Source organism: Sapajus apella, unplaced genomic scaffold (assembly GCF_009761245.1).
Source record: "Sapajus apella isolate SASKATOON/1434 unplaced genomic scaffold, GSC_monkey_1.0 scaffold46, whole genome shotgun sequence".
Lineage (NCBI taxonomy): Eukaryota > Metazoa > Chordata > Mammalia > Primates > Cebidae > Sapajus > Sapajus apella.
Window position 1 is genome coordinate 2,283,930 of NW_022436986.1, and position 13,211 is coordinate 2,297,140.

A 13,211-nucleotide genomic window follows, 5' to 3' on the forward strand; every position below is an offset into this window, starting at 1 on the left:
CCTGAGCACAGCCCTGTGAGGGGAGGAACAGAACCAGCTCAGAGGAGAATGGGACAGTCCCAGCCCTAGACTTCCATTTATGCCCCCTGAGACCACACTGGTTCATGTGGCAGTGCCAGCACCTCCTAACTCATGCTCAGCTCCTTGCAAAAGCAAATGAACCCCCAGGTTGTATCCCCAGGAAACTATCCATCTCTAAGAGTCAGTGGACAGCCTGACTGCGCTACCACTAGGAGTGTTCCAATGGCCACCAGCACAGGCTCTGGAGCCAGGCACCTGGCTTCTGATCTTGGCCCTATATTTACTGTGTGCCCTTGGCTAAGTCATTGTACTCATCTCACCAAGCCTCAGCTGTTCTGTCTGCACAATGGGGATGATGGGAGTTGGTGTGACTTGGTAACGTGGTAGGGTAAGTAAGGGTCCTCTCAGAACAAAGCCAGGCATGCCTTAAGCAATGAATACATAGTAGCTACAGCAATTACTACAGCAATCATTAAAACATTTTGGTTTTAATGTAACAATGTAACATTAAAACAAAATGTAACAATTTGTAACAATGCATTTATGAGCTCAGATGAGACAAGTTGGTGCAGGCTGAGTTGGTCAGTGAAGGCCTCACGGGGCAGGCAGGACTCCTGCTGGGCCTAGACAGGGTACTAAAAAATACAAAAATTACCTGGGCATGGTGGTACGCACCTGTGGTCCCAGCTACTTGGGAGGCTGAGGCAGGAGAATTGCTTGAACCCGGGAGGCGGAGGTTGCAGTGAGCCGAGATTGTGCCACTGCACTCCAGCCTGGTTCCCGGCAACAGAGCAAGACTCTGTCTCAAAAAAAAAAACAAAATAAACAGGCTGAAAGAATGTTCCAGGCAGGGAAACAGTGAGCAGGAGCTTGAGTGTGAACCACAACATTAAGAACGTAATAACTACAGTAACTGTCACCAAACAAGCTCAGAGCCTCCCCAGGATTTGCATGTTCATGAACATACACACACACGCATGCGCATGCCGGCCCTGGGAGAGGCAAGGCCATGGGCAGCAGCCCCCTTGGACACAGGAGCAGCCCAGCCTGTGCGGGCAGCAAAGGCTCAGGCCTGGCCATAGCCCGAGCTTCTTGTGAGTAAGCAGAGGGACATGGGGACGGTGAATGGGGCATAAGGAGGATGAAGGTCTGGGGTTGGGGTTTCAAGTGGTAGAAACCACGAGGGACTCTTGTGGGAGGTGGGCTTCAAGAAGAAAGAGATCCAATGGTAGCTGCAGAAACAGGCTAAGAGGCAAGAGGTCACAGTGAAAGTTGCTTCCAAGGTGAGCAGAACAATCCAGGCCACAGATCCCGGGCTCTGGGACACACTGCTCTTAAAGCAGCCACACCTCGTCACCTCTATGTCCTAGCCCTCTGAGGTAGGGTCCTCTCCTGCTCCTCCACCCACTGTACCTGACTTCCTTTCACTGCCCCCCATTTCAACCATCCAGGACCCTTGCAGCTCCCTGCCCACACCTGCATTCCTCCAGCCCTTCGCCTGTGCCACTCCCTCGGCCTAGAATGCCCTTTTCAGCTGGCCATCTGCTATCGCCACAGGTCGGCATTCTGCCCTTCCCTCAAGGCACCTCCTCCAGGAAGCCTTCCCCTTTCTCAGCCTGGCACACCTGTCTCCCCACCCCTCCTCTCTTTCTCCCCTCCTCATGGTGGGACACAGATCCACAATGAAGGAAAATGAGCTCTCTGAAGAAAAAAAGCACATTCTCTTTCTCCCCAGAGTACCCAGCCCTTTTTCTGCCTCATGGTCGAGGTTCAGGCCATTCCTGATAACCAAGCTCAATCATGTCAGAAGCACACACCAACCCCTTCCCAGGAACAGGATGCCCACCTGGAGAAGTGCCACCATTGAGAGGGCAAAGTGGCTGATGAGAGCAGGAGGCATTTCTGGTGGCTTTCTCTGTTAGACAAGGGGCAGACCTTCTCCCAGTTTAACCCCCTGTGACCTTTGAACTTCCTGGGAGGTCAGCAGCATGTCCCCTTCCCCAGCTGTCTCTCTGTCTCTGGTCCAATGGGAGGGAGGGCCCTGGCCCGTTCCATTTTGCACCCGTATTGATCTGTTGGCAGCAATGGGCTGGATAATTAGCCAGGAATTAGGGTTTCTATTACAGCCAGGAGGCTGCTCCAGCTGATTTATCACCTGAATAATTTACTGTGATTGAAAGGAAATTAAAATGAACTCCATTTGACAACTGTGAGCTTTTATGGGCTTTAGTGAAGGCTCAAAAGCCAGATTAATAGCCTGGTGTTGGTTAATAGTCTGCCGAGAGTAAATACGGCAGGCTGTGCTCCGCAACCTTCCTATGGCGGCCGTAGGAGGGACCCGCTCCCACCAGGAGCGCTGCTCTAACGACAGCATCAACGGGAGTTTTACTGAAACAGATTCCACTGTTGGAAACATACACACACACATATGCACACACAGGCACACACACGCACATATACATGCACCCACACACTCGTCACCAGCAGTTTTTTTCCTTCTCTTCCTTCCAGGTGATTTTTACTCACTCCACATGTAGGGAATACAGAATTGCTTTTTCAATAACCATTTTGAAAAGGAAGTGTTTCATCGCCCCAGGAATAGTCAACATTAACCCCTTCCACCCAGGGCAAAGGGTTTACTAAGTTTCCCTATAAAAGCCAGAAGCCTGGGCGGGCTACCCAGGCAGATCTTGGTGGGAAAAGCTGCAGAGTAGGGCAGGCTCTGATCTAACAGCAGTGTCTGCCAGAACCCCTGCCTGGCCCCAGTGAGGAATGTTCTTCCCATGGGGGACAGGTGGGGGATCTGGGAGGATGTGGCCTCTCCAAGACTATGGCAAGCTTCTGAGAGTTCTGAAATGACGGGCAGACTCTGGCTGCAAAAGGCCAGATCTGGAAACCAACCAGCCAGAAAACTGGTCCCTGGAATTGTCCAGATCTGGAGGCCCATGGAACCATCTTGCACAAGATGAAGACAGAAGACCTTGAGATCAGATTCCAGCTCTGTGGTTCAACAATATTTCAGAAACTCTCTGAGTAAACAACCTGGGAAGAAAAATGTTCCAATCTATAAAATGGGACTCACGAATCATTCCCAGCCTGTTGGCAGGCATCTACACTGGGGGTCCAGTGAGAAGACGGAAGTGAGTGGTCTTTGTAAACCGAGTGCTATGGTGCACAGGTGAGGAGGATCGCTGTTGTCGCGTTCAGTTTCAGCTGCTGCTGCTGTTCTTGTTGTCATCATCAAAATCATGATTACTCCTACCACAGATACGGAAACTGAGGTCCAGAAAAAAAGTGACTTGCTCAGCAGGGTGGCGCTAGGATTCAAATCAAGCTTCCCGACCCCAAGGCCAGTAAGTGCTCTTTCTTCCCCATCAATCTACTCAACGAAAGTGACAGCAAGGCCCCCATCCAGGCCACTAGACCACAGAGACACAAACTCAGACAGCACGATCTGCTTGAAAATGGAAGAGGCAGCCAGCCTCCACGGCCAGCACCACAGGCCCCCTCCCTGTTGCCACTACCATGCCACGCTGGGACTCACAGGCAAGGCCTGTGGAACCTTCACCTCTCAGAGAGCTAGCATGAGGAGCTCAAGGAAGCTGTACCCTTGATGCACATCCCTTCCCAGCCTGCGGCCCCTTGCTCGGGCATCATTTGTCCAAAGTGACTGGGAATCGGGCATGAGGGTATGTCATTCATAGCCCAGTGCCTGTGTGTGTGCCGGGCAGCCCCGCCGCCTCACCTTCCATCTCTCCTCATTAAAGCACATTACAGGGAGGTGAAGCAGATTAACCAGAAAACACTGGGTCAGTCATTATCCTGCCACACAGTTCACCTGCAGGCCCCATCTCCGCGCGCACACAGTCAGAGATAGGCCTGCAGATGTGCCCGCTCATTCTGAAGGACACCGCTAGATGCTGAGTCCTCGCAGAGTTTGTAATCAGGTCTCCTCACCGTCAGACCTCATCTCTCCATGACCCCATGGGACCTGTCCTTCAAGACCCCCATCCAACACTGCCCACTCTGTGCCATTGTCCTTGATGCTCCCAGCCCAGGTAATGTCCCCCTCACTGGCAGACACCTCATCAGGACACTCTGAATGGTCTCTCTTGTCCTGTGTGCTCTGAGTCCACAGCACGCTGCCCCTGTGCAACTGGGCAGAGCTGATGAGCACCTGGCACTGTGCCTGGCTCCCAGCCCACGTTCAGGGAAGGTGTTGGGTGAGTGGCATGTGAGTGGGTGAGCGAGTGAGTCCATGGGCAGCTTCCACAACGCTGGGGGATGAAGCCCTGCAGGCTGCGTGGTCTTCCTGGGCATTCGAAGCTAAAGGAGGTACAGTGCAGATTCTGAGTCTCCATGAGAGTCATGAGAAACACAGAGGGAGTCTTACACTGAGTGTCTGTGTTGGTAAGGGGTTCATAGAAACTCTTATGCTGCAGAGGCCAGGTGGAGTGCAGAGGCCTGGATCCCTGTCCTCCCCACTCACTTGCTGGGTGACCTCAGACATGCCCTGTCCTCTCTCTGGGTCTCTAAAAAAACAAGAGGGTTGAAACTTGCCTCTGTGGTTCCTGCCAGCCCTAAAATTATGGGATCTCTTACGACAGCAGTTAGAAGATAAACTTTGTTCCACATTCTGGAGAGAAAGACAGGCCTCAGCCAGGAAGGTTTCTCAATCAAGTCCACTCTCACTTTCCTCCTGTGTCAGAGAAAATGTGCCTTCTGCCCTCTCTCAGAAGGGTTCTGAGCAGAGGGGAGAGGGTGCTTGTGATGGAAACAGACTCTCCTCCCTGAAGCCCAGGACCTAGAGTGTGTGGGATTGGCTGTGTCCAGCGCCATAACCATGTCCTACCCAGCAGTGGCATCACTCGGCTTGTAGGAGAAAGATTAAAATTCTCACCCGAGTCTACAAGACCAGGCCCACCTCCCCAGCATCATTCCCCAATCCGCTCCAGCCCTGAGCCACAGCCACGCCAACTCTCTCTGTTCCTCATTTCTGCCACCTCCCTCTCAACTCAGGGCCTTTGCACCTGCTGTCCCCTCTGCCAGGCACCTTCCTTCTACCCCCACACCCCTTCTCCTTGCTACACCCAACCCCCTCAGGCTCAGCGTAAATACCTTTCCCCCAGGAGGACCCTGCGGGCTTCAGGCTGGCTCAGCCTTTCCTTTAGGCTCTCAGAGAACCTCAGACACCACCTCCTCAGCACCAAGCACACCTGTAATCCATGACTCTCTAGCTAACTCTTTCATTGGGGTTCTTCCACAAGTCTGTAGGCTCCCGGAGGGCAGGTCCAAGCCCATCTTGTTCACTGATGTGACCCAGTTCATGGCTCCATGCCTTGCATAAAGTAGACACTCGTCATATTTGTTAAGTGAATGTATGACTTGCAGGGTGGCCTTAGGCAAGTCGCTTTGCCTCGGGACCTTGATTTTACCATCTGAAAACGAAGTGGCTAGAAGGTCTGTAAGAGCTCTCATAGAAACTGCTCAGACACAGACAGTCACAGACGGGTGGCCCCAGAGGCCCTGCTCTCTCCTCACCACCCAAGGTCCTCTCCAGCACCTCGCATCTCCATGGGAGCTGTGCAGGGAGCCTACACTATTTGGAATGACTTTTTGGAGAAAATTCAGAAGCAACCTCTAATTAGCATTTAGAGGAAGCTCATGCAGCCAGGTCTCACCATTGGTACCAGCGAGAAACGTGCTGGGGAAAGTTACTGTCTGCAGGGTCACTCTGGTTGGCCCGCCAGGTGGGAGCTCTTGGCAGTCCAGAGCCATGTCTAGCCTGCAAGTTTGTCTGCCTAGGCCCGGGCACACACTGGGTATCGGGAAATAGTCTTATGAATTGAATCTGCTACTTCAGGGGCCTTAGACCTCAAGAGCCTGTCACTGGGCCAAGTCTCATGATCCCACCTCTATAGCCACAGGGAGTGGCCACTCCGCCCAGGGTACAGCACACGGCCAGTCAGCCAGGGCTGGCCCTCCTGCTCTCTCCCCTCGCCTGCAAATAACCCAGGTGGGAGTTTGTGCAATGAGACATTTCCTCATCTCCAGACTTTTGGATTCAGTCACTAAAAGCATGACAGGGTGACCTGGTAAGAGGGCAGACGGTGGTACACCCACCTGCTCCCTCATTCCATTGTTCAGCCCCCAGGACCCAAGACCACCTCAGGTGGCCCGGAAGATCATTACACCCCTCTGTCCAAAGAGCTCTTGGAAAGGACACCAGAGCAGCCAGAGAAGTCACCCACCCGCTGGCGGGCCAGCAACAGAAACACCAGGGCAAGAAGCCATTGGAGCCCAGACAAGCCCTCCTGACCTCATGGGATGTAGTGACTACCCAAGTTTGGCCAAGAACACTGAAGAGCCCTCTCTGAGCAGAACCTGCTACGCCCTCACCCACATCCTGCCAGATGCCTCTGCCTTCAGGAGAGTGGCTGGGCCGGTGTGGCGGTGGCCAGCATGGCTGTGGCAGGTGTGGCGGGCGTGCATTGCAGGGCGTACCTGCTCGGGCTTGATGGGCTCCGTGGTGGTGAAGATGTCTGAGTAGTGCTGCCTCTCAAACACGCGGTCCAGCACCTCTAGCTGCTGCTGTGTGAACAAGTCTCCCCGCATCTGCTTCCGTAGGAAATCTCTGCCTGGAAGTGAGTGGCCATTCGGCACCGGAGACTCCTGAATACCTTTGAAGAGCATGAGAGAAGGAAGGGTGAGTGGAGGTTACACACATTGCTAAAGAAAGACAGGTCAGACCCTGAGACTACAAAGAGGACCTGACCCCAACTCCCTCCCTGACCAGAGGAGACATGGGCAGGGGCTTACTCACCTGCTGGTAAGTGCAGAGCCAGGCTCCTGCAGCCATGTGCCAAGGACTGTGCAAAGCCCCTCCCCCCCCCTTTTTTTTTTGAGATGGAGTTTTGCTCTTGTAACCCAGGCTGGAGTGCAATGGCACAATCTTGGCTCATGGCAACCTCTGCCTCCCAGGTTCAAGAGATTCTCCTGCCTCATCCTCCCAAGTAGCTGGGATTATGCGCCACCACTCCCAGCTAATTTTGTATTTTTAGTAGAGACAGGGTTTCTCCATGTGGGGAGGTTAGTCTTGAACTCCTGACCTCAGGTGATCCACCTGCCTTGGCCTCCCAAAGTGCTGGAATTACGGGCGTGAGGCACTGCACCTGGCCAACAAAGCCATTTCGACATGCATCGTCTCATCTAATCCTTATAATGACCCTCGATGTAGGTAATTTTCCCCACTTTGCAGATGAGAAGATTGAGACCTAGAGAGATTTATCGATTTGCCTGAGGATTCGAGCTTGGGCTGACCCACAGGCTTAGTCATCAGGTGCTCCTGCCCCTCCTGTCCTAAAGACCCTCCTGGAAGGTACCATTTCCCCAGAGCTGATGTTTTTACCCTGGACATTTGCCATTCATAAGACTATTTCCTGATAGCCAGTGTGTGCCAGGGCCTTGACAGATTGTAGGAAAACAGTACTCTCATACAATTCTGGCAGAGTGGTAACACACCTGTGCTGGACAAGTCAGCAAATCTATCAAAACCACAAATGCACATTCCCTTTGATATAGCGATTGCACTTCCGGGAATTTATTTTACAGCTCAACTTACACATATGAGAAGTGATGTAGGTTCAAGGTTCTTGTAGCAAAAGGCTGGAAACAACTCAAGAGTTTATTTGTGGGGGGTTGGTTAACTAAGCCAGGCATACTTGCATAACAGAAAACTGCAGCAGCAGAAAAGAATAAGATTCCTTCTGTGAACTGATAGGAAAAGATCTTCAAGATATACTATTATGTAAGAAGTAAAAAACAAGGTACAACACACCATGTATCATATACAACCTTTTGTGTAAAAGAGGAAGAAAATAAGACTATGTGCAGTATGTATCTCTCCAAAGGTAAATGAGGAAAATTTATCCTGGTCACTCACTCGGGGAGGAAGGAAGTGAGTGAGTGGAGGTGAGCAGGGAGAGACTTTCCACGGCATGTTTTTCTTTGGTTTGGTTTGGTTTCAAAAGTTGAAATGTACTGTCTATTCCAAAATGTAAATTAAGTAAGTGTAAGATTAATTCCCTCTGTGTTCTGTATTGTTCACTATTCACATTGTAACAGTCTCTGGTGAAGATGCTACATGTCAAAGGAAACATTATGAATTATCAATAAAGAAACAAACGGATGAACTATCTTCTGTGAGTCTCAAGCTTGAACTGTTCAAAAAAAAAATCAAGTATGGAGGGCAAACGGTTTCTAGCAAGAAAATGGCGTCTGGGGGCACATCATTGGCCAGGGCTCTCTGGGACCACACTGCTCTCACAAGGCTGACCAGAGGCACTCTTGAAACCCAGGCCCAGAGGTGGGGCGTCTGCCTTTGCAGTTGGAAAGCCCTGGGGAAACCAGCATGGATCTGCTCTCATGCTAAAAGTCGCCCTTACTAAGGCCTTGTCTGACCCCTGCCCCCACAGCACACGGCTGCCCTGGACTAGACTTCATCTGTCATGTCAAGCACCCATCCATGTGAGGAACGAGGCCAGACTAAGGATGTGGCGTCACCAAGACTCAGCCAAAAGTCACTGCTTCCTCAACTGTACTTATCTGAGGACAACAGCAGCACAGTGGCTGACATTTGAATAAAGATAGCAGCTTTGAGTGTTGACCTTTCAGATCCTGGGTGGAAGCCAACAGGCTCAGAGGACCCAGCATGCTCTACAGGACAGGCCTTCAGAGGCAGCTCATGAGCCCTCTGAGAAAATGGATCCCCCACCAATTTTGACCCAAGAGGATACTGTAGGCTGGGCCACAGCCTGAGTGATCAAAATCCCCTACATGTGGGCCAAGGCAGAAGTTGGTCTATTTGACCAACATTCCCCAGCCTGAACATTCCCCAACGTGCTCCTCCTCTGGCAGTCTGTGACCCTGGCCTTCCACAAGACAGGTGCCTGGTCCTGCCGACAGGACATTATCCTAGAGAACCTTCTCCCATCATGGCCCATCCCCATGGGGACCATTCCCACAAGGTCACCAGGCCTAGCAGGTATGGGAGCTCACTGTCCAGTCTGTCTGCCCAGCAGGGTTCTTCCATTGGTCAGCACCCACCAAATGGCCTTTTCTCAAATGTTCTATGCCTACACACACACACACACGCACACCCACACACACGTACACCAGGAAAGACGGCTAAGTTTTTCCCTACTCAGCTGTTGCTCTGCCAGTCATCCTGGTCCCAGCCACTCCTGCTAAAGCATGATGCTGGCCTTGGTCCCCAGTCCACCGCCAAGTTCCTCCCCGTCAGAAGGGGCACATCCACTTTCAAAGGACTTCTCCCTCCACCGGCTTCAGTTATACTTCCCAGCCCTGACCCCGCCAGCCAGGCCCGAAACTCAGTGACACCTCCTTCCTGTCAGTCACCTCCTATGGACTCCCGCCGAGGCCTCACTTTGTCCCCAGCCAGGCAGTGCCCAGCTCCTCCCGCCCACCCAGAATTCTCCATCAGACCCCCTCAACTCTGCCCCTCTAGGGGACTTCTTCCTGCCAGCCAGGACATCCTACCAGAGACCTCCTCAGGCTTGATCCCTCTCCCATGCGACTCATGGGCCAGGCTCTTTCCACAGCTCAGAGCCCAAAGCTCAGAGAGGGTGGCTTGACTGAGGGCCCCTGTGGGCAAGGTCACTGTCTGATTACCCAGTAGAGCCCAGCACAGCGTAAAGGCTCTGGGCACACGGGCACACACAGGGGCGTTGGGAGACCCTCTCCCTGAGGATACCACACAGACTCTGAGCATAGGCAGCCTCACTGGACCCACGTCCCTCTCTACAGAATCTCCTGGAAGTGGAATGGCTGCGTCCTGCTCTGGTTCTTTGAGAGTCAGCCACAGTTCCTGTCAGCTGAGCCTGTAAGGATATCCAGGCTGCCAGGCGCAGTGGCTCGTGCCTGTAATTCCAGCACCTGGGAGGCCAAGGCAGGTGGACTGCCCTCGGCGGGCTGCGAGCTGGGCAGAGCCCACCTCCCGGGCATTCACCCTGACCCGAGATTGCCCTCGTCCCAGCAGCAGGGAAATAAAGACAACAGTGTCTGTCATTTCCTTAAGAAGTCTTCGGACACTCCAAAACACGTAATCAGTTATTCACTGGTTTAACAAATTTTGATAAAATATTTACTCTGTACCAGGCAATATTTTTTTAAGTAAATACATTTTAAAAATAGACAAAAACCAGGGATATAGTGCTGACCAAGACAAGCCTTTCTCTCTAGAGAGGGCAGCCCACTTAAGGGGTCACACGAATGAACATAGGATTACAAACTGTGACTGATGCTAAGGAGAAAGAGAGCATAAAAATATACCCCTGTGACCATGTAGAATGGGGAGGGGAGCAGACTGGTGTGGGAGGAGTCAGGAGTCAGGGAAGTCTCTAAGAGAAACTGCCAGGAAAGTGAGGAGTGAGCAGGGAGACGGGGCAGAGAGGGTGCCAGACAGAGGGGACACCTGCGTACAAAGACCCTGAGAGAAGGGGATGAAAGGAACAAAGGGAGAGAGGGAAGAGGCCCCAGGAGAATATGGAGAGGCTAGGAGGGATCCAGCCAGACAACCCCCGAGGCCAGAGGGAGGATCTGAGGAGCTATGAGAAGGGCTGGAGAGACACGTGCCCGCCACATTTCTCAGTCCCAGGGCCCAAATCACTTGTTCCTTAAGGACAGGCCCTGCTTTCTAAACTCTGCTCCCAAGGCTCCGCTTTTGGCAGAAACTAGGGGCCAGCTGAGATAGGAGGTTGCATTTGTGGGTGTTTGAAGGCAATGCGGTGACTGGCCTGTTCAGCCACAGGTGATCCGCTGTACCCATATGGAATGGAAACCATTCCCCATGGACACAGGCATCATTTTCCAGACACAGCCAGAGAGCATACATGCCTCCTCCTCCAGGAAGCCTTCCTTCATGCCCCAGCGGGTCCTCCAGCTCATGTTCTTAGGACCCTGGCCACTTTCCTATCTTAGGAGCCACGTCCCCTGGGGCCTTCAAGTCCACGCTGTGCTATGAGCTACCTTCGGGAAAAGGTGGGAGGTAATTCATCTCTCTCTCCTCCAAAGGGGATATCTGTGGAATCAATGAACGAATTGCTAATACCTGTGACAAGTGTGACAAGCACCATCACTCTGCATATCTGATCTGAAAATGCCAGGATCCCTCCCTCTGACCTCATTCATCATTCTTTCCTCCACCAAGCTTAGTGAGTGCTAATGCCAGGGACACAGCGACAGGAAAAAGCTGACCCAGCCCTTGTCTTCATGGAGTCATGTCCAGAGGAGGTGGCAAACAGTAACTGAAAAATAATCACACCAGAAACGGTGCAAGTATCAACCAAGACAAGCACTCTGACTGAAAAGGCGCATGGTCCTAGGAGGTCAGGGACCCTCTGTCCTGCCGCTGGTGTTGCCACAGAGGGTACTCAGTGAGAATGAGCCAACAAAAAGATATGCTCAGAGACAGCTACAAAAATGAATACCAAAATCAGCCCCCGTACAAGGGCAGGTCTGAACCTCCAGGCCTCCGGTGTAAGCTTCCGTAGCATTTCTCACCGGCACCGTGAAGAGGTTGCTGTCTGACTTAATTGGAGAATGTGGTCTTGGAGGCAGGCTACAGAAATGCTCAGACCCATTTTATTCCAGGGAGAAAAGTCTGAACTCACAATGTGAATGGTATGCTTAAATACATGGACAGACACGGGCAAAAGTACAAAGGTATACGGGGGCATGGTATCTTTAAATCTTTTTTTTCTACTCCAAATCAAATAATATGTAATAGACCTAGTGCTGGGCTTAGTCAACCATGGCTCGTAGAATTAACATTCTGGAAGCTAGCTTCAGGGGAGCAAGGGGCAGGAAGCCCCGTCTCGGGGAGCAAAGAAATGCTGGCTTTAAATTTCAGGTTAAACCAATGTTATTCACAACCCAGCTTTGAAGCTAAAAGCTTTACACAATCGGGTCTGGTCACGCAAAAAGGGAGGAAGCAAAATAGCCTCAGATTCCCATCTGTCAAGAGAAAGCTGTCTCCTGTGTGTCTTAAAAGATCATAAACCCATTGCATTTTCTTCAGAGCACAGCAGATTCAGGGGTTTTGCATTTTTCTTGGAGGGTTCTCGTTTGTTTCTTTAAAAATCATCATGCGCTTTATGTCTGCAGATGCTCACCAGGAGGAGAAAAATAAAAACCAACAGGAATCTCTGAAATCCCTTCTAGCATCATGGCTTTTGGGCTGTAACCCCAGCTGGAGGCTGAGGAGCCCCAGGAAAGGTGGCTAGAGCCTTTCTCAGAATCCAGTTTCTCTGCAGAGCCCAGGCCAAAGCCAGAGCCCTTACACAGCTTCCTTTATCCCCACAGCTGCTCCTCAGCATGGCAGGGCAGTGGCAGGGCCCAATGGGAAAAGGGTTGGGAGCCAGCAGACCTGGGTTCTAGCCCCAGCTCTGCCCTTACTTGCTGTGTGGGCCCAGGCAAGTTCCTTTCCCTCTCTGGGTCTCAGAGGCCCCAATGGTAAGCTAAGGAAGCTGAGTTGGTCATTTCTAATCCCTTTCTCCACCAAAATCCACCTAGATTTTGTCTGCTAAGTAGTATTAAATGAGCATTGACTTATTTTCCCATTTTGGTTGTTGTGCAGTCTTTATAAGGGACTGTTATGCCCATGATCCATCCCACCCCTAAGAGACTGCCTGAGCCAACCAAGGGGACCCCATTCCCTTGAATGAACACTCATGCGAGGAGAGGCCTGTTGATTGTGGGTGGTGGGTGTTCTGGGGAAAAGTCAGAGACAGGAATAAATCTCTGTTTTCTTCACAGGGATATATTTACTCTTAAGCTGTTTGAAACTATGAAAACAGGCAGGGCACAGTGGCTAATGCCTGTAATCCCAGCACTTTGGGAGACCAACACAGGCAAATCACTTGAGGTCAGGAGATCGAGACCAGACTGGCCAACATGGTAAAACCCCAACTCTACTAAAAATACAAAAATTAGCTGGGCGTGGTAGCAGGTGCCTATAATTTCAGCTACTCAGGAGGCTGAGGCACAAGAATTGCTTGAACCTGGGAGATGGAGGTTTCAGTGAGCCAAGATTGCACCATTGCACTCCAGCCTGGGCAACAGAGTGAGATTCAGTCTCAAAAAAAAGAAGAGGAGAGGAGAGGAGGGGAAGG

At 51.7% G+C, this 13,211-nt stretch overlaps 1 protein-coding gene across 5 annotated transcripts in view; it reads right to left on the reverse strand.

The window, feature by feature from the left end:
- PAX5 (paired box 5) overlaps window positions 1-13,211 on the reverse strand; it is a 196,011-nt gene that overhangs the window by 120,679 nt on the left and 62,121 nt on the right. For all 5 annotated transcript variants that reach the window (XM_032240086.1, XM_032240082.1, XM_032240085.1 and 2 more), the window contains one exon: window positions 6,526-6,701. In XM_032240086.1, coding sequence (XP_032095977.1) covers window positions 6,526-6,701 — 176 coding nt within the window. The remainder of the gene's footprint in view (window positions 1-6,525; window positions 6,702-13,211) is intronic.